General features: G+C 37.0%; 1 protein-coding gene across 3 annotated transcripts; it reads right to left on the bottom strand.

Annotated features, from left to right (window-relative positions):
• Positions 1 to 297: 297 nt before the first annotated feature.
• On the bottom strand, positions 298 to 20,646 carry rb1cc1 (RB1-inducible coiled-coil 1). 3 transcript variants are annotated; one of them, XM_084731761.1, is made up of 23 exons: positions 20,297 to 20,646; positions 18,062 to 18,194; positions 17,843 to 17,969; positions 17,573 to 17,743; positions 17,173 to 17,375; positions 15,788 to 16,202; positions 15,524 to 15,694; positions 15,254 to 15,438; positions 14,165 to 14,351; positions 13,111 to 13,192; positions 12,921 to 12,985; positions 12,715 to 12,818; positions 11,867 to 11,993; positions 9,709 to 11,645; positions 8,967 to 9,153; positions 6,855 to 6,963; positions 5,067 to 5,367; positions 2,855 to 2,906; positions 2,708 to 2,755; positions 2,189 to 2,247; positions 1,797 to 1,966; positions 1,485 to 1,555; positions 298 to 1,212 (listed from the first exon to the last, which is right to left on the bottom strand). In XM_084731761.1, the coding sequence occupies exons 2-23, from the start codon at positions 18,130 to 18,132 to the stop codon at positions 1,135 to 1,137; spliced, it is 4,920 nt and encodes a 1,639-aa protein (XP_084587887.1). In that variant the 5' UTR covers positions 18,133 to 18,194; positions 20,297 to 20,646; the 3' UTR covers positions 298 to 1,134. The 3 variants fall into 3 exon arrangements, with proteins under 3 accessions (XP_084587887.1, XP_084587888.1, XP_084587889.1); XM_084731762.1 differs by having other exon boundaries at positions 1,839 to 1,966; positions 20,297 to 20,645; XM_084731763.1 differs by lacking the exon at positions 2,708 to 2,755.
• Between the last annotated feature and the right edge of the window lie 712 nt (positions 20,647 to 21,358).

Raw genomic sequence — 21,358 nt, forward strand, 5'->3', positions numbered from 1 at the left:
CATTAAAAAGCAATTGACTATATATGTCCTAAAAGTCACTAATATGCTTTTTTTTGGTATTTTATTTCATAGTAACAAGCTATAAAGAAATGGTTTCTCATAATTAAATACAGAAATCACAGCAGGCCAGTGACTTGGTGAAAATTAGCAATTGTATACTGGTGGAGTAAATTAGTTTTTGCTCATAAACCAGGAAAACTTTGAACCTCCTAATGAACATTATAAAGCTGAGTATAGGATTGCATATAATTCCCAAATACGGAAGAACAATAATTGGGCATCATAAAAACAGCAGAATCAGTTTGGGATCAATCCTTTATTGTTTCAAAACTCTATCTTTTACAATACAGTCATTTATTGTTACATGTGTGATTTGATGGGTAATGTACAATGTCTTTTCTGATAATGAAACACAGTCACAAAGTATTCCTTTCTACATATCAATATTCTATGATAGTGAGAAGTTTGTGCTGATATATTTACTTAGTTCTGACAGCTCAATTAACTTCCCTTTTCAAATCAACAAAAGCATTGTTTTTGAAAGTGCATTTTTCAAGGATTGCAAAGACGACTGTTTTCCATCAGTCAGCCATAATGTACATTTCAGTATTGACAGAGAGGGCCACACTGCTTTGTGAGTAACAAACAGCATTAACTACATTTCCAACTACAACATTTATCTGGATAAGTAAATCAAAGAAAATATATCAATATGCATGCCATGAACATTCCTCCATAAACATTTATAATAAATGTATATTTTTATTTAATTATGTTGATAATGACACAGTATTTTCCACAAAAGGACAAATGCTGATAATGAGAACTAATATTTAACATCCAAATTTTGTTCAATTTTACACACAGGTCAAATGGCATAATGCCACAGTGTATAGGGCCATGCCCTAATTAAGTTAATAGCATTTGGTCCACAATAACAAATCTGGGTTTAAAAGAAAAACAAAAAATGTGGTAGCAGGTGGGATTTTGAACTGAAACTCAAAGTAGCATGATGACGATCTTAATTCTTTCCATTTTTAAGGACTTTCGATTTTCAAGTTATGAATTATGATGTGAAGTTTCTGTTCAAAAATTAAGCAATATAAATATACATTTTAGCTCATTACTTGGCTATTATACTTTTCTGTTCCATGGAACAGCTTTCACTCTGTAGAACTTGGTTCCTAAAGGAACCTTGAACCTGTTCTGGGCCTGGTGAAGGAAAAAAGACAAGAAAAATAAATCTTTGTAAGACAGAAAGAAACCTCAACTTACTAATAAATTAACAGAGCAGCATTAATGACAAGGATCAATTCAGTGCATCCAAAAAATTAATCCAAACCGAGTGTGGAAAAATACCACTAAAATATATACATATATATTTCAAGGACCATTCATGTCATTATGCCATGTATATTTTTGCTTGTGTATTCATTAAAAATACAAGTTAAAGATCACTTGAGAACTTTTGGTGAATTTAGTACCTTTTTTGCCTGACAATATTCCTTCTCCATCACCTTTCCAAGTACCCACGGCCGTCTTGAGGTCCCTGATGCTGAAACAACAAAGCAAATCCACTTGTTAAAGAAATACTAAACACTCACTAAATCACAAAAATGCTTCTGTGTGCGTGTGACATTAAGCTTATATAAGCACAAACCCCCATTTTTAACAGCACATGTACATATTGTATACAGTGTCAATTCTTATGAATCCATTCATGCCTGACATATTAAATAAACAGCTATCAGTGTTGCATATTTATTTCATTAGCAAATAAATAAAACAAATATTACCACTAGAGTTATCATTGTCTCGAAGGTCTGAACGAAGCTGACCTGGTTTGAGGTCCAGTGCAGTGAGAGACTCTGAGTGGAGGAAGTAGAGGGTGGGACCCACTGTGAACAGCACGTAGTTGTCATGCCTTTCATCCAGGATGATTAGGACCAAATCGCCTACCTGGAAACTGAGGCAAAAAGACACGGACAAAGAGATGAAGGAACGATGACACCCGAGTTCTGCAAACTGCTAACAAAAAAGGACGACACATTAATGGTAATTACACAATAATGTGTATAATTACACTACATGTAATGGTGGTCAGAGTTTCAGTTAAAAAAAAAATATGTTAAAATATCACATCAGAACGTGCATGTTAAGGCCATGTGTTGTTTTTTTATTCACTTACTCTCTGATGGCGATTTTGTCTGAATGCCGTGACGACACAGACGACATGCTTTGAGACATCTACAAAGAAAAGGATTAGGGCAACGTTACACATGTTAAACTGAAGGGTTAACAATACTGGCTGTGTTGGCTACAGATGACTTCTAACATTTACTGGGGAATTTGCAAGAAAGGGTAAAGCAGTATCACCACTTTTACCATATTTACACAATTATATTCTAATCTAAAATCAGTTTTATCCTCCTTTGTGAATCAATCATCAGGGCTGATAAGTAATTATTAAAATATACAATAATTTTTCCAATCACAAAAGTATATTTTTAACACTTATTTTAGAAGATATGTTTTTGTTTCAAACACTAATATTCATCCCTCTACACATTCTACAGTCACTCTTTATGAAAATTCATTTTTCTTTACTGGGCTCTTTGGCCTCCTGGGTCAGGATTTTACTCTTTGATGCTACTGCCACCTAGTGGAGCAGGTGTTACATAGCCCACAGAGATAATAAATAACTGACCAGTCTTTGACTGAGGCGCTTGTTTTCTTCTTCCTTCATGTGTAAAGTCTGAAACATATATTACATTGATTAAACAAATAAATACATCCAGAAACAATCTGTCTAGTGCTCTCAAATGCAATGTGATCATACAGTTTGTGTATTTACCCTCTCAAGTAAGAGTATCCGCTGTTTCTCCTCTGACATCAGGATGTTATCACTGCAAGCAAAAACAAAACCTCAGATTATTGAGAACAGTCCTCAAAAATGCCCACAAAACTGAATAAGTAGAAAATGAAAAATTATCAAATTATGAATAGGTTCTCATCGTTATTCTTCTAACCACATAACAGTTTTTAATCTTAATAATAGTAAATAAAAGACTTACACTGTCTGATCCTATCCTGACCTCCTTCCATTGTCAAATGTCCTTTCTGTCCATCCATATTTGGATATTTTAAACGATCTTTTGAAAATATGATCTGCTTCAAGAATAAAAAGATCTCCTTCTGTCAGTGACTGGCAACCAATTCATGTCATCTTAACAAAGGACTTTATATGGGTATAAATGCAGCCCACTTGCAGGTCTGCTGTCACCTTTCTATAAGTGTACTGAATGCAACAAAATGTGCTATGAACATTAATTAGCATATTACTGTGATTGATTGTGGAACTATTAAAAACATGTATTTTAAAAATGCACAGTAATCTAAATAAGCTTATATCCCAATTAGGAGGAAATATCCTATAGCTGTTTGAACTTTGCTGCCAAATAAACCAGAATCTTGAAAAATCAATAGTGTTATAATGCAGAAAATATATTTTTATCATCTGAATGAACAAAGTATGTCTTTAGTAATATTTTCAAATTAGTTTTCACGGTTGATCAAGGAAAAAAATGACAAATTACAAGATGGCAGATGTAGAGTGTAATGAGAAAACCACACAGCACTGAAGATAAAGACAGCTGTAATTCAGTGGCACTAACCTGATTGTAGAAGCCACAAGTTAAAACTCACTACAATCACCTGGTTGTCATGTTTCTGCAGTAACCTGAGGGACAGTTCACCCCAAAATCAAAACTATGTATTTTCACTCTGGCCTCTGGTGCTATTTATCCATCTAAACCAGGGGGTCTCAACGTCTGAGACTGTGGGCGTGCCCTCAAACAAAGCTTGAAAAAAGCACCCCCGATTTAACTTAGCTTAGTTTTGCTCAATTCCTGGATGCCTATGAGATTATGATAATGTTATCCGATCACATAAACAGATAACCTAATATTGCTGTTTTGCATAACCTCAGACTACACCAAATGTATAAAGGTCAGTCCAAAGGGATTTATTAGTTCCTAACTCTAGGGAGGTGGGAAAAACAGTAAAATCCCCCCAAACTGTATCTCTGCACTGTCTTTTTAATCAGATCACATGTATTTAGGCTATTCTATGTGATCTCCTTTTGATAACTAATATAATGTAATAATTTTTCACTTCCATTCACTGAGCCTTCCCTGAAACTGTTTGGAGCCACCCTAGGGAGGCCCGGCTCTTATTCTGAAAACCTCTGGTCTAACCTGTTTTGGCGTCAGTTGACTACTTTCTTTCTATGGTACAAAGAAAAAAGTTTCAACATTAATCCGCTCACAACAAGGTCTGTAGATTATCTTGAGTAACCAGGTCATTATTTCTGGAAAGAGATATTGTTGATGAGTTGATTTTGGGGGTGAACTGTCAGGTTACGAGAAAAAAAAAAACAACAACCTAGTTTTTCAGCACTTCAATGCTGCGAAAGGAAAAAAATGATTGTGTATATGCAATAGATTTCTACAGGGTATGCATGTAAACAATAAACAAAGAAACTGGGGAATTATCACCAAAAGAGCAGGTCAAATAAAGTTAGAGATCAACAATTTAAACCGAAACTTAAATCGACATAACTCAGTTTCAACAGTTGACCAGTTGATTATTTTTTTTAAAATTCAGATACATATACACAGCAAGGATTAGTTTGGTGTTTCTCCTCTACACAGATCCTCTCTCTGTCCTCTCAGTGAACTGTCAAACCACTCTGACCTAAAAAAAAAGAAATCCCTTTTGGCTTCAGCAGCACCAAACAGATTTTTTATATATTATTTAGTACACCTATAAAGTGTCAACCTTATATATATATATGTGTGTAGAGCAGGGACACATACACTGACTAGCCAAATGCATGTTAACACTGGCCTAATCTGGTTAAAGTAATGAATGTAAATGTGTTGGCTTAACCTGATTTCTTTCCAGTGACCTTGTTTCTTGTGTGCATGTAAACACAGAGCTGTAAAACTACATCAGATCACACAAACTATCAACAGAACCATGTTTATTGGAGAGGAGATGCTTACTGGACTGTCACCATGCTGGCGTCCACTGCTGAATCAACTTGTTCGTCATCTCGAATGGCTGCCACAGAGGCCAGTCTGTCAGTTTCAGCCATGGACTCAGAGGAACAAGCCCCAGCAACAGGCAGAGCTCGAGCTACTGCTGCTGCTGCTCCGGCTTCTGTGGGCTCCTGAGCTGAGAGGTTAGGAGTGAAGAAGGCAGAGGAGACCAGTGCAGTGCTGCGCAGGCGGTTCAGCTCCTCTTCCAAGTGCTTCTTCTCCTGCATGACACTGGCTCGGTCCTCGGAGAGCGTCTCTATCAGAGCTGCAAGAAGTTAAGATAAATAAGAAACACTGATAGGCACAACAAACAGGCTAACATAAAACCTCAAAGAATGGCTGCTCTTACAAAAACTGCAGTAAGTAGAGGGAAAAAAAGGATCATTGATTGTGACTATTTATTAGGTCTGTTATAAGGCTTGGCATTGTGTTGATATCATATCAAAATCATGATATGAGACTAGATACTGTCTCAGATTTTGGATATCATTATGTACGACATAAATGTTGTCTTTTTCTGATTTTAAAGACTGTATTACAGTAAAGTGAAAGTATATTGCTTTAGCTGTTCTATTATTTCCATGTGCCCATTTATTCATTATATCCACATTACTGATGACTATTTACCAAAAATCTAATTTCTCACATCTCACGTCTCATGTGCAACAGCAATATTGTCACAACACTGATAAATATTGATATTTAAGTATTTGGTCAAAAATATTGTTATTAGGGCTGCAACTAACAATTATTTTCATTGGCAATTAATCTCTCAGCTATTTTCTTGATTAATTGATTAGTTGTTAAATCTATAAAATGTCAGGGAATGGTGAACAATGTTGATCACTGTTTCCCAAAGCCCAAGGTGACATCCTCAAGTGTCTTGTTTAGTTGACAACCCAAAGATATTCAGTTTACTAAATGGAGGAGTAAAGAAACTGAAAAATATTCACATTTTAGAAGCTAAAATCATTTTTTTTTTCTAAAATTAGTTGTGCACTATTAGATTAATCACCAACTATTTTGATAATTGATTGTGTTGAATAATCATTTAATCATTACATGTGACACTCTTGTCTAACCCTATAATGCACTGTTGGGTAATCTACAGCAGTGTATCATATTCTATAAAATCATCATATTTTCAGTATGAGAATGAGAATTTACTGTATTTATGAGGAAATTTGTATATCAAGATATTGTATTGTAAATTGTGAAAAGCCTTTAAAAAAAGCCTAAAACAACTGAGATAAAATTTATAAGACATATCACTCAGCTCTAGTAGAATATTAAAAAGACTGCATTACTATCCTGTTTAATATTATCACCTTTTATTTGACAAAACATTGCACATATTTAAACATGAGCAGCATGTCTACACACAAAATTTCACGGCTTTCATTAGAGATAAAAAAAAAAAACGATTACCCTTCTTTCAGTCAACAGTATTAGAGAGTGTGATGATTAGTCGATTACCGATTAGTTGAGCAAAAAGATAATTAGTTGTTTTGATAATTGATTCATCATTTCAGTCAATTTTTAAGCAAAACATGTCAAACATTTGCTGGTTCCAGCTTCTTAAATGTAGTGGATTTGCTGATTTATTTTGTCATTTACGACAGTAATCGAAAAGTCTTTGGGTTTTGGAATTTCTGGGAACTTGTGATGAGCATTTTTATGATTTTTTGACATTTTTAGCAACAGTGAAAATAATTGTTAGTTGCAGTTTTACTCATTTTGTACAGCACTCACCTTTGTCCTTCTCCTGCTGTTGGGTCACTTTCTGTAACTTCTCTGTGAGGTCATTGATGATCTGCTCCTTCTTCAGCTTCTCGCGGGTTAGAACGGTGTTGAAATTAGTCTAGAGAAACAAAAAATAATGATAACAGCATTTAGAGTTTTAACAAGCTCAAGAGCCATTTTTGGAGACAACAGAGAATTTAGACCAAAGCACAAATGATTTGAGAGGAAGTTCTAACAGCACAGATCAACTAGCAGCCTTGGGAGTTTCAGTTGTTTGATTTTTTTTACTAATCTGTTAGATTTTTGTTTTATTTTGTTCCATATCTGATCTTTCAACCATTTATCATACCCAGTAATAAAAAACAAAAATGAATTGCCATTATGTGGGCTCAAATGTTATTTCAAATAACAGTAACAGCACACAGCTCAATTATGTAATATTTTGTGCAAAACAAGTCTTATCAGATTAAGCTATGTGTGGTGCAACAGAGAGAGCTCCAATATATCCGTAACAGAAATTCAGCGAAATCTTTGTAATAAATCAGTGATAAAATATTAAACTTATGACTGAATAGAACCAAGTGAACAATTAGTTTGGTGTAAAGCGATCAGACAGACCAAGATTAGTGCCAGCACAGAAAAAAATGAATGTGTCAGACTAATGAATGAAAGGCTGATCTGTTGATGAAACAAATTAAATGTAGCTGGCTGAGAGTGACAGTTTCAATAATGATTAAAAATTAAAAGGTTTCACAAAGCAAATATTCACTGCTATACTGGACTGCATTAGAAAGCTAACATTGACCAGGTAGTGCTTAAATGTATTTAGGAGAACATTCACACTGCACTCCATACACTCAGATGCCAGTTTATTAGGTAGATCTAAACAACTAATGCAACATCCCTGTAATACACCTACTTTCATGAAGGTTAGAGGAGTTGATTGAACTTTATAGTCATTTTGGAGACTGTAGTTTATGGTGCTGTTGAAATATATTACATTATCAGAGCTGCGAACCTTGGAAAAATATTTTGAGTAGGACAATAGTGTAACGTTTGTTAACACGCATTTCAATCACTCTGCTTTTACACGGTCATTTCCCCATTCATTGCCTGGTCAGATGCATAAACAGAAATCATTTGCTATGTGTTCAAACTTTAAATATAGGCTAAAAACAATAAGGTTGGGTGTGACTGCTTCTAAAGGAGCAATATGTAACAACTGTGCATCCAAAAACGAGTACTGCAGTTCAGTGCGGTGCAGTTCAACAGTGAGTCGGAACCATGGACGTTATATTAAATAGGATGAATTTCTGTTTACTGTACAATTTGTGGTTGGAGTTGTTTGGTTGGTTGCTCTCATTACTGTTGCGGGTTTGGCTGCAATAATAATGAATATTATGAATACTATGAAAACGTTACTTCACCCACTTAAATGCTTGGGGAACAAGCAGGCTAGCTTGCAAATTACTTAATATCAGGCTAACGTTATTAATGTTAAGGTCGACTGCCTTCAATTTAACTTTCGACATAAACCCCAGTCATTTTACCTTTGAAAAGTAGTTAAAAGAACTGTCCTCACTCAAGGAACCAGGCAGCCGGAGTAAGGAAGAGGAACAAGAGGGAAGCTCTTGAAATGACATTATGTATGAATCCAGCGCTATGATTGGTTAAAGTCTTCTTCTTTTCAGCAGGCTAGTTGCTGCTGAGTACTTCAAGTCCACAACTGAACCCACAGGTGTCACCAGCTTTTTGTACAGTTCAGATTAACAAACCATGCCTGCACCAAAGTAGCCTGGTATACAGGTTGGCAGGTCTGCATTATACTGAAAGCCTACAGAGGTCTACCCTCACAAATACATGGGATGAACAAAATACTAGTATCCAGGTCTACCTCTATATGCTGTAGACCTAAATGGATCTTGTTGCACTTTGGGTACTAATAAATCTCACTTTATGAACAAACCCAAAAGCTGTTATCTGTGTGTAATATATCCTCAGTTATGCCAACAATCTAAAATACATTTTTTTTCTAAGGATATTAGATAAAGGGTCAGTTGCCACTAGACTTAACAAGACATGACAGTACTTTTCCCACCTATTAACAACACAAATACAAACCTGCTGCTCTGCAATCAGAGATGTCTTGAGGTTCTGCATTTCCTCATTCTTCTTCTTCTCCATGAGCTCCAGCTGGGACTGCAGAGAGGCCCTCTCCTGCTGCAGCCGCTCCTGTAGTGCCGAGTCTAGAGACAGAGTTACACCAGCGTCTGCAGACCCCTCAGCACGCAGCACCAACCCTTCATCACTGAAAGACACACAATAAATTTTATTTCTGACAAATAAATTAATCTGGACATACAAACACAAAGACATTCTCAAATAACAAGAATACAACATATTGTTTACTTATACAACCCCCACATTTTCTTGTAGTGTAAAACTTCAAATGTAAGCAGATTCAAGCTGCAACAATAAATCTATTTGTCAACTGAAAGAAAATTAGTCGTTTTTTTTGTTTTGTTTTTAAGAAAATGTGTCAAACAGTCACTGGTTCCAGCCTTTTTAACATATGATAGTAAATGATGAGTTTTTGGGTTTCGACTGTCGGTTGGACAAAAGAAGAAAATTGAAAATGTCTCTTTGGCCTCTTGGAAACTGATGACATTTATCACAATTTTTTGACATTTTACAGACTAAACAATTAACCATGACAACAATCGGCAGTTTATCAATAATAAAAATAGTTAGTTGCAGTCCTAAAGCACATTGAATTTACACAAACCATTCACTACACTCAGATTTTTTCATTTTAGCTAGATTTCTATATGTGGTATGTCTGCAACTGTGATGAAACATTTACCTTTTTGAGGATTGTCTCTCCTGAAGTTCACTCTCAAGTTGTCTAATTCTGTCTAACAGTCTCTTTTCCATCTCCTCCTTCTGCTGTTCTAACTCTTTAAAGGCATCTAGTGACGCAACCTTAGAGGCCTCTTCTTTTTCTAAATCTTTCTTGACTGCTTGCCTGTCCTGCTCTAGTTTTTTGGAGAGCAGGTCATTTTCTGCCTGCAAATTGCTGATAACAGTCCTCAACTCTTGCTCCAGTTCTTGGAAACTCCTCAGCTGCTTTTCTTTTTCTTCACTTAGAGCAGCCACTTGCTGCTCTACTTCCTGCTTAAGCTTCTGTTGCTGCTCAGCGTGTTTTCTCTCAGCATCCTGCGCCTGCTTCTGCAGAGAAGAGAGCTCATTGCGCAGCAAAATCGTCTCCTCCTCGTGTCTGTCCACCAGCTCTGAGATGCAGTGGTCCTTCTCGATCCTCATGAGAGTCCTCAGCTCTGCTAGGTCCACTTCATACTCCTCATTTTTTACCTGAAGCTGTTTTTTGATGCCTGCCAGCTCCTCACTGAGGGCTTTGGTCTGAGCCTCCACCTGGGACCTCACAGCCTCCACCTGCTGCATCCTGGCCTCCTCAAATAAGAGCCTCACCTCCTCTGTCTCTGACTCTTTGAGGGCGAGCTCCACTTCGAGTTTGCAGCGGAGTTCTGCAAGCTCAGAACTGCGAGTCTCCAAATCCTTTATAAATTTGTCCTTCTCCATCAGCGCAATGTTGTGGTGGTCGCCTGCCTCACTTAACTTCGCACTATTCTCAGCAGCCAGATGTTCCAGAGCCTCCTGGTTATGTTTGATGAGGGTCTCCAGTTCTGCCTTGTGTTCCTGCCTCATTCTGTCCTCCAGCTCCTTTAAGTGGGACTGCTCGGCGACTTCCAGCTCCTGTCGGATCTTCTGCTGGCTGCGTTCAATCTCAAAGTGCAGTTGCTCAAGCTGGCTGGTCAATAAATCTCTTGAATTCAAGAGCGTCTTAATCTCTTCAGCTTGATCGCTGATCGTCTGCTCCAGGTTTTTGATCCTGTCTGTCTGGTTACTCTCTGTTTCAACCCATCGCTCTTTCTCATTCTCGAGCTGAGTAAGTTCCTTTTCTTTGCGCTCCATAAGACCCTCCAGCTCCAGCATTGCACGTTGGACATCTCTGACAATATTCTGGTTTACTTGGTTTTCCTCTGTTAGTGTCTGAACCTGCTTCTCGAGTTCCTGTCGAAGAGAGACAAGCTCACTTTGGTGCTGCTCCTTCAGTTCTAGTCCATGTGTCTGGCAGATGTTGTCCACAATACTGCGCACCTCTGTGGTCATACTCCTTAACACAAAGCCAAAGTCATGTTGTTCTTTTAATACCATGCCTCTTAAGTGATAGAGGTCATCCTTAACACTTCTCAAGTTGGAATGGGACTCCTCTGCAGCTGATCGGTATCTGTCAATAACTTGTTTCAGGACAGTGATCCTCGAGTTCTCCCTCTCTAGTGTTGTGGTGTCCTGCATACGCTTGTTGTCAATAGCATTAATGACTGAAGAGTACAGCGACTCCACCATCATCTCAGGGCTAGTGGGGTCACTGATGGGGTTCGGAGAGGTCAAGTTCTCTTCAATTACAAATTCATTAACGGCAGACATGAAGTCAGATTCAGGGCTCTCTGCAAGAGAATCCAAGTCCAGGGAGCCCTGCTGTAGGACTGGATCCATGTTCGGATGGCCAATGGTTTCAAAGTCAAATGTCTGTGCATCTATGCTGTCTGGGGACAAGTCCTCCAGAGGAGCTGGGACGGGAACATGAAGGGGCTGGCAGCTGGGTCCCTGAAGGCTAAGAGAGGAAGGTGTTTTGGAGGACATCGGTGTTGTGGTCCCAGGTATGCTTTCAGACTGTGGGATCAACACGGTTGATCTGTGAGTGCTCCGACTACAGGACGCCTGCAAAGACACAACAGATGAACATAAAGGGACATAAGGAAAATACTTCCTATATAAATAAATCAGAAAAGAAAGAGCAAAACCATGCTATGTATAAAAACATTTTGGACTTCATACACATGCACAATGTATAAGAACCATTTTTATGTAATCAGCCTATCTAAATTTCTATTTACTTACTAAAAATACAAATAAAAGGTTGTTAATGAAGCTCTCATTACCCTTTGTTCACTTAGCAGGTCAGTAATAGTTTGAGACATCTCATCTACACTCTGTGCAGCCTGGACCAGCTGGTGAAGGGTCTCTACGTGGCGATTTAAGGGCTCAAAGTCACACATTGTGGGTACCCTGCAGAAAAAAAAAAAAGGATAAAGTTAAAGACAGAATTTTTAAAACTATGTTTATTTTAGTACTAACAGTCTTGGGCAGAGCAAGTTAGAACTACAATGGCTGGGTTTCAGGCCAAACTTCATGTCACAGGATCAAGCTCCAAAACAATCAATACACTTAAAAAAGCAAATAACTTTTAAAAAAGCCTGTATATCATATGTATCTTATCCAGCCCTTTCTCACAAAACAAACCCTGCATGATGTTACATACTACAGTCTCTTTGCAGTGTTAACCTACTGTACACTGCACTTGTTTTTAAAGGCTCTGTGTGGGAAAAAAATCAGAAATCAAAAATGTCTGATATAAGATTTCAAAGCTAGCTGCATAACTGTCCTGTGCTGAACATTACCACATCCACAAACTCACCTTGGATTATTGTCTTCACTTAATGTATTATTAATTGCTTGTGGGACATTTGACAACACAACATAAGTGCAATAAAATACTTACTGATGTATGTTCTGTTAATTGTTAAAGCATATTTGATTATTCTACAAACAACACTTAACAACAATAGCCAAGTTGCATACAAGGACTCAAATTAATTTGATTTAGAAATGGACACAAACTTCCAATGGTATTTTTTTATTGTCCATATCTTAGGACTATTCTTGTAGTGTTACGTAACTGACAAGTTTATGCCAAAATCAATTTCAATAATGGTGGACATTGACTTACATAAGGAAAGGCTGCACCTCTACAGGACAACAAGATTTCAAGTACTGCAGGTCCTCAACAGAGATGTCAGGAAGTTCATCATCAAACCTTCTGGGCTTTCGTGTCTATAACAATAATTAACAGAGCACAAGAAGAGCTGCCTTATAATACAGTGGAAATACATGATAATAACAACATAGTTTAAATGGTCTTAAACTATAACTTACACAAAATGATGTTGGAGGCCACGAATCAAGTCCTCTAAACAAACGATTTCTGAGGAAAGACTTCCCTGAAAGGAAGTAAGTAAATACTTAAAGGCTCTGATCTTTGTGTAATGTGTTATTTCAAAAGCATGTTGTGCTTAACAGTGACACCACAAATGTCATCAGCTGAGAGTTTTCAAAAGACACTTACTAAAGAGTTTCCCAAAGGATTCCCTTTTGAACTTCTCCGCCTCGTACAGTAGTTTCCCATCCTTCACAAGTGCATACGCCCACTGAAAAGATTAATAGTAAAAATTTCTCAACAACAAAGCAATAATTGTATTTCAGATGATATCCACTTTCAGGACTTGATGGAATTCCTTAGTGTGGTTTTTAATGTTGATGAACCACTGTGATGCAGTTTTCTATTCCGAGTTCAAATGTCAAAAAGGAAATTATTTAGCTTCATTCATGTTAAAAACCGGACATTAAATATCTTATTATTCCAACAACTCAAAAAAAAAGAAGTCAGGCTCTCAGTAGGAAAACAGTTTAAGACAAAGAGAAAGAAAGAACAATTCACACAGAAGTGGGTTCCTTTGGCATCACCAAAACACAAAACCAGTTCAATAAAAGAGAGAACAAATGTAAGAAAAATCTGCTCAATTATTAGCTTCCCACTCCGACTGTGCATTTATACATAGCAATATAAAGAAGAAAGACAGTAGTCCTTATCAGTTGAAGCATAATACACACACACACACACACACACACACATATAAACACACACACACACACACAAGCCTTCGGCAAAGATTGACAGAGCTGATAAAGTTTTTAGCCTTATGCTAATGCAAAGGGAGCAGCCACCAAAAGCGCAGATCCCAAACCACACAGTGGTGCAGTACTAGTCCTTTACAAGTCTGTTATATAGGATTTCTCACATGAAAGGACATTAGGACCAGTTCCATTTCTAGCTATGATACAGACTACAATGCCAAGTGTTTCCTCCAAAACATAAAAATGAACAAAAGACTAAAAAAAAAGCTCAAAATGAACTTAATTGTCAAGCACCAGTAAACAACATAATGGGCCTGTGGTAAACTCAGAGAACAACTGCCCAATTAGAGCTGAACATGTAAATTATGTACTCAGTGCTAAACACGCCTGAAAGCTACAGATTCATTGAGGCAAAAGGGCTCACCTCTTTGTATCAGTATTTCTGAATGCACGATTAGTGTCCAATAATGGGATTAAGCACTGACCTCTCTGTAGTGGCGCATAAACATTTTTCTCCTGACGACTTCCACCACTGCCAAGCAGTACATCTGGGGCACGGTACTGAGGGCCTCCACCACCCTCACTCTCTCCATTAGCTCTGTCAGAAGTCGGAGCAGAGCCTGAAGCTTCTCACCATCCTGGTCTGCATGAAGCATCACGTAGCAGCACCATCTAAAGCAAAATCATCAGCACTGTTAAAAGTTGCAAACATGATTCTCTCGACTTTAACACTTTTAAACCCAGTAAGGATAAATTCAATAGAACAAGCCAAAAGTGCTAAGTACAGAAAGTAGCAAGTTGTGAATCAAGCACAGGGTTCTCCCTACAAATGTAACTCAAACATATTCGGCCATTTTTTTAACACCACCAAAACTACTGGCATTTTATTAGCAACTACTTTGAGGTGTTTATACCAAGTGTGTGCACATTATGTTTCTTACTCAGTGTGAGTGTGTCAGTGTCATCACTAAGTGTGTGACAGAGACCACATAGTGATAAACACTAAACCTGAATCCTGTACAGGACGCCTCCTAGTGCTGTATGAACCAATGTTATTTTCAATACCTTTTTGCTGACTTGCCCATATTAGTAGAAATGATGATAAAAAATTATACTAAGTTTGTCTCTGTAGAATGGCTATTTTGACTGATAATGTGTAATCAGTTTATTTTACATAAATATTTGATTAGACAATAATAGCATTTTTTTTTCAATAGCTTCCATGTCATGTGACCCATTGATTCTAAATCAATGACAAACTGTATTACTACATTGGACTAATAGGTCATACCTCTTTTTAGTGCTTTTTTTAATCAATATTTTTATGGAAAATACTGATTCTATTTCAATGTCAGGCTTTGTACCCTTCTGTCCTTTTCTCTCCAGTGTCTTTGTTTGCCCTCAAGTTGTTAAGCAAAAAGTATAATTACTTTTTTTTTTTTCATTTCAGTGCAAGGCACACCAATGACGCACGCCCAAACTGTGTACAGCTGCACATGCCAAAAACATCAAGAAAAAAACCCTGAAGTAAAGCAGGCAATAAATGTTTGGGAAAATGTGATTTTCAGTTTTACTTGAGTCGGACTTGAAGGTTGTTTGCAAGTTCTTGTTTGGCAGTGGTGCACTTCTTTTTGATGTCCAGCAGCTTCCTGTGGTTATTCAGCATGATCATCAGCTGGTTGGTGTGACTCAGACACAAGTCAGGCAGAACAGATGTATCCTTCAGGTTTTCAGCCCGCTTCTGATTGGCCAAAAATCCCTGCAGGAGACAACATGTAAGCACAATTCATAAAATAATAGAAGAGAGAGAAAATAAATGACTGTTTATCTCTTATTTTACATACCTGAGCAAGTTCTTTCTGTTCATTCACCAGCTTCTTACAGCTTGCAATCATTTGGTCAAGCGCGTACAACCTGTCCTCCAACCCCTTGATGGCTTTCATGTTTTGATTATCTAACTTGGCAATTGTATCACGACAATCTGCCAGGAAGGGCTGAATGATCCGAGGGTCAAGCTGAAAGAAACATTCCAGTCAAGGTTTTTTCCCCCACCACAATACATGGATACACGTTCACAACATATGTCTATTCATACATGTGTGACTCACCCTGTTGATGGAGTCAAAGCATTTCCTCACGACTGACTCCACGTCATTGGGTCTGTCTTGCACATTGATCCAGTCTAATAGAGTCACGTTGAAGCTGGACGGGTTGACATACTCTGGAGTGTCTTCATCCATAAGCGCAGCTCTCAGCCCACCACTGTCAGTCATTTCGTTTGTTTCCTGGTCTCCAGTTGTCTCACACGTGGCTGTCGCCGAAGCAGAGAAGGATGCAGATAACTTGGAGGGCCTCTGAGCATCAGTGGTGCAGAGCACAGAGTCTGTGGATTTTTCTTCTTCCGTCTCATCTGAATCCTTCTCCGGGGTTGAGCTGGACTTCTCTATGCTCTCTCTGTAACTGTGCCTTGTCAAACACTCCAGAAGAGGTATCCTGGCCATTACAGAAACTGCTGTCCCTAACCTGCAATTACAACAAAATGTGCATTCAGACATCGATCTCATTTCCTTTTAGCAGAAATAAACAGATACTCACATTTACTTACTGGTATTTTAGTATATTTATACTGAGCAACGATTGTGATAAAATCATTTTTAATTTTTACTATAATAGAAAAGGCAAAATACAGATATTAAGCAGTAATATGTGACAATGACATGTCCAGAAATTAGTACTGCAGTCCAAATAGCAAGTTGGAGCCATAGAGGGCATATTAAATAGGCTGAAATCATATTTAACATATGATCTATGTTTGAACCGAGTTGTTCCATCGTCGCCCCCCACCCCTCCTCCCCAGACTGGAGGAAGCCCAGGCAGGCTGCTGGAACACTGCATGAGTGCAAAATGAGTGCAACATGGTAAACTGACAAAAACAAGCAATGTCAAGTCCTTCACTCTAAGTTGATCAGCTGTTTTTAAGTGCCAGTTGTCTGTCAATGCAAAGTTAAGCCCATTATCTTGAAAATAAAAGCACACTGCTCTGAAAATACACACTCGGGAGTTGGAGTTCAGTGATTGCCTGTCTCACTGCCTGCCAAATTCCACTGACAAATTGTTCAATTTAACTGTCAGAAACATCTGCGCATTCTACAAGAATACTGATTTTTTATGTTTCATAAACTCATTCAGTAAATATTCAACATTAATTTGAACTCTAATTAACATGAAACAGGCAAACAAAAAAACAAGTTATGGGCTGGAATAGGAATTTCAAAGGAAGACTGAGGCTGTAGCGCCGTTGCCAGAAAAGCAAGTATTTAAACTTAGTATGTTTCCTTTATCTCTGATGGCATATCATGGTCATTTTATGATTTAATACAGTAAATATATTACACATTTCTCGAATTACTAACAAGTATACAGTAATTTGAATTTCAAGTTCAAACAAGACTAGCAAAGTACAAAATATCATGTCTTGTGTGTCAGCACTTACTTTGTCAGTTTCACCTTAATTTCTTCCAAGTCACTTTGATAGTTTGTGTATGCACTTTCAAATCTCATGAGCAGCTTCTGATAAGACAGAGTGCAGTCGTCCAGATTAGCCATAATAGCAGCCCAGCCTTGGTGTTGAAGGTGTTCATCATGAACCAAACGTTCACAGAAAGAGCTAAGTTTGTTGGCAACTTCAAACATTTCCTGGAGAAGAATAAAAAAACAAATAAATATGGTCAGGAGAAGTTAGGAGCATTACATAGTTAATAGACAAGTAACAACTGTTTTATATCATACCTAAAGATATATGATGATGAGAAATACACAATGAGATACACAATGATGAGAAAAAAATCCAAAACAATTTCAAAGGTGATTTTTAAGAATAAATAGATAATTACCAGAGCAAGTTGTGTTCGCGAGGCAACAGTGTGAAAGACAGCTGGCATCAGTAAAGACTCCTCCACCTTGACCTGAATCTCACTCTCAATCGAGAAGGTGGTTTTGGGGATCGTTGGATCCCGGTCACACAAGATCATCTCTTTGTTGAACAGGAATATGGGGTTGGTTTCCTACAGATCAAGAGGAAGACATCAGTAAGTAAAACATCACATATGCAACCTGTATACCTTAAAGGCAAATATAAAGGGCATGAACAAGTATAAACATACAGTGCCAGCACTGTAGCTGCAGACGCGCCTCTCTGCAGCCATACATTCCCCTCCATTGACAACAAGGACTTGATGTTGAGTTGCGATCTTGTATTTAGCTTGGATGGCATGTTTAAGCTCCAGCACACTGAGACAAAAGATAAAAATATTTAGGTCATAATAGCCAAGATTTACTGACCACTATTTCTGATTACAAATGGTAAAATCCCAGTTTCTTACGTTTGGACAGCAAGATCAGTGTCAAATGTCAATGTGCTGCCATTGTTGACCTGGAACACATACAACTTCATGTTGAATCTCCCAGACTTCTTGGCGCTTGCCTATCTTGCACATTTAGTCATTCAAGGCCACCCTGCGAAAAAAAAACATAAACACGAACATGAGATAGCTGATAATGTCAATTTTTATAGTTTTAATATTTTCCATATGATCACTCAATAATTTCTAGTGAATGCTGCTTGATTAAAACCTATGCAATGTATTTTCTTAGAACAACACAGTAGAAATATTATTACTTTTTTAATGCTCAGGGAAAAGTTGTTATATAAAGCACAAAGTAGGGCTGCACAATTAATCTTACTATGACCAAGTACAATATCCAAATAACATAAGTTGCAATTTTTTGATTAAAGAAAAATGTTTGACAAAGCAGCATTATAATGACTTATTTTATTGTAATGCTGCATAGATGTCCTGGCCTACAAATCTTGTTATCCAAATATAAGAAAAATGTTTGATTGACAATTTTAATCATTTTCTTCAGTGAAAATGAAAATTGTGACGCAAAAATGATCATTCCCACTAATTGTGAATAAGATCACAATCACAATACCTGTCAAAATGATAGTAATCTAATTTAATCTAATTTTTACTATATCACACAGCCCCAGCTCAAAACTTTACATATATTAGTCACATAAAGGAAAAAAGGAATGATAAGATAGTAGACTAAGTTCAAAGCATATATTATTGTCCTGAAACAAAAGCTCAGCTCAAGTTACCAACACGTACTATCTCTCATAAAATAGTGGTACATGGTTACACATACACAAAATACATTTATCATTCATACTCATATCCACACATACATGTTTACATGTATACAATTGCCCATACACAAACATAAAAATATGTTACACATACACAATCAATATAAGTATAGTACTAACATATGTATATTTACATTCATATCTAATACATGTGTACATGTTAAAGATTGGTAAGGTGTACAGTAACCTGCTTCAGGATATATAAAGATTTAGACATCTGTTCTAAACATAATGATGTTTCAAATGTTTGCAGCCATGATTTCTCATGTATACTGTTACTAGTCTTGTGGCTAATCGTTTAGAATTTATTAATCCAACAGACACTTCATTATTTTTATACTGTGGCTATCTTGTATCATTCATATACTTCAGAATTAGGATTTAGGAAATTAGGTTCCAAGAGGATGTTTTCTTTAATAAATGTAAAACAAATAAAAGCAACTTTCTTCCAAAATGCAAGCAGTTTGAGGCATTTCCATATCAAGTGTCAAAATAGGCATTTCTTCCTATTATAGTGCCAACACATTTCATTATACAACTTCATAGGTTTCTGTTTACGTAGACTATAATTATGTGTAAGGAAACTGCTTTCAAGAGCTAGTCTATTTCATTTGATAATTTGCATAACATGTCATCCCTCTCATCCTCCACACAAACTTGTAAGGCCACTGCAATTTCTTTGTCTACTGAATGACTAGCTTTGTAGCTGAGTCACCATGTGGCTGGTTACTAGCTACTGTCAAGTGTTTAATATGTAAGAAGTCATCTAATATGCTGGTCTGATGTAAGACAAAGCCAAACTTTGAAAACTGCCTGAAGAAGTAGACAGCTGACATTTGTTGACACTTATCCAGAGAGAGGCGAGCCACAGGGCTGCACTGATGAAATGTTAGGTTAAAAATAATATAAAATACAGTTAGTCCTACCTAACTTATAGATGTTTTAAACTAGTAACACTTTACCAGCTAAGTTGCTATCACAGACTATGCGACTGTTGGTTAGCTAATTGCCGTTAATAACGGTTTGCACATCTACGGGCCTCCCTATCATTCAGGGTTAACAGAGCGCAAATGTTTTTGTCTACTGTTTTTAGTACAGATAACACTGACATTTAACCGTTCATATTAACCTCGAGGCCTCCAGTTAGTTATGGGTACAGTGCCAAAGAAGGGGCCACCGGCAGCTGCTAGCGAGCTAGCTGGTCAATAATAACCCGCTGACTGCGCTAACTGGCTATTAGCTAACAGCTGTCAGGCTAGCGCTGGATAGCTATTTCTAACGTCGATGAATTTGACTAATGTAACAAGATTAGACAAAACAGCCAACATCACCTACTTAGACGTACATTGGTATAAGGACGACACACCACGCTGAATTAATTTCATAAATGATTTGGTTCCCTTACCTCACTTTGCTCGCATCTCCCTGTTCTTGGTCTCCACCTCGCCTAAGCGAGTTGGCTAGCTAACAAGCTAGCAACTAAGCTAGCTAGCTAACCTGTTTTAGCTTGGCATACATAGAGCTAGCTTAGCAAGCCACTTAGCTAACGTTAGCTGGACTAAACTAGACTAGGATAAGTGACAAGCATGGTTAGTTGCACAGATTAACCATATTGATGTAAAAGAAATGTCTAATTTGGCAAACTCCAGCCGAGATGGTGTGACACACGGACAAAACCACCAGTTGTTTATCTCAGGTAGCTAACTACGCTAACACCCTCTCAGTAGCTCTGTCTGTTTTGTTGTTGTCATCTGCTGATGGGCGGTTCGTGGACGATCGGTTCATCTGTGATACAACTGAAAGCTAACGCAACACAGTTGTTATGCAATTTAGGTCCATTTATAATCTTTTTCATTTTTTGAAAGGTGGCTAAGTGTTGTACATTTTATTCTAAATTTAAGCGCATATGGATGTTTTTTGTTTTTGTTTTACTTAGATAAATTCAGTAGGCTACAAAGGGTCTAATTTGTGTCTAATTTATATATATTTTTCATTTCAATGCAGCTGTCATAAAGAAAATTTATTAATGATGATATTATTATTAAGTTTACTTTTATTCTTTTTATTATTTGTATTTTATTTATGTGCTTTTATTATTTTAATATACTTACATTTGTATGCTTCATTTACTATCTTCATTGCCTATATTTTCATTGATATTTATTTATTTAAAAATAATCTGGTTTATTCACTTATTCTTTCGGCTTTTCATAACATACTACTACTACTACTACTACTACTACTAATAATAATAATAATAATAATAATAATAATAACAACAACAACAACAACAACAACAACAACATTAATGATAATGATAATACAAAGAAGAAGAAGAAGAAGAAATATTATTTTTATAGCACATTTCAAAATCAGACTTACAAGGTGCTTCACAAAATAAAATGCCATGCAATATAGGTGCAAAGATAACAAATATATAAAACCACAAATTTAAAAGACCATAATA

Source organism: Lutjanus erythropterus, chromosome 12 (genome assembly GCF_056507025.1).
Source record: "Lutjanus erythropterus isolate fLutEry1 chromosome 12, fLutEry1.hap2, whole genome shotgun sequence".
In the NCBI taxonomy this organism is placed as follows: domain Eukaryota; kingdom Metazoa; phylum Chordata; class Actinopteri; order Lutjaniformes; family Lutjanidae; genus Lutjanus; species Lutjanus erythropterus.

What these genes read in the sequence shown, in the direction of transcription:
- rb1cc1 (XM_084731761.1), bottom strand. Translation starts at nt 18,132, where the DNA reads ATGAAGTTGTATGTGTTCCAGGTCAACAATGGCAGCACATTGACATTT. An exon ending in ATCCTTTGGGAAACTCTTTA is followed by an intron (nt 12,986 to 13,110) that starts GTAAGTGTCTTT and finishes ACTTCCTTTCAG; the next exon opens with GGAAGTCTTTCCTCAGAAAT. An exon ending in ACAGCAGGAGAAGGACAAAG is followed by an intron (nt 5,368 to 6,854) that starts GTGAGTGCTGTA and finishes AACTTCTTGCAG; the next exon opens with CTCTGATAGAGACGCTCTCC.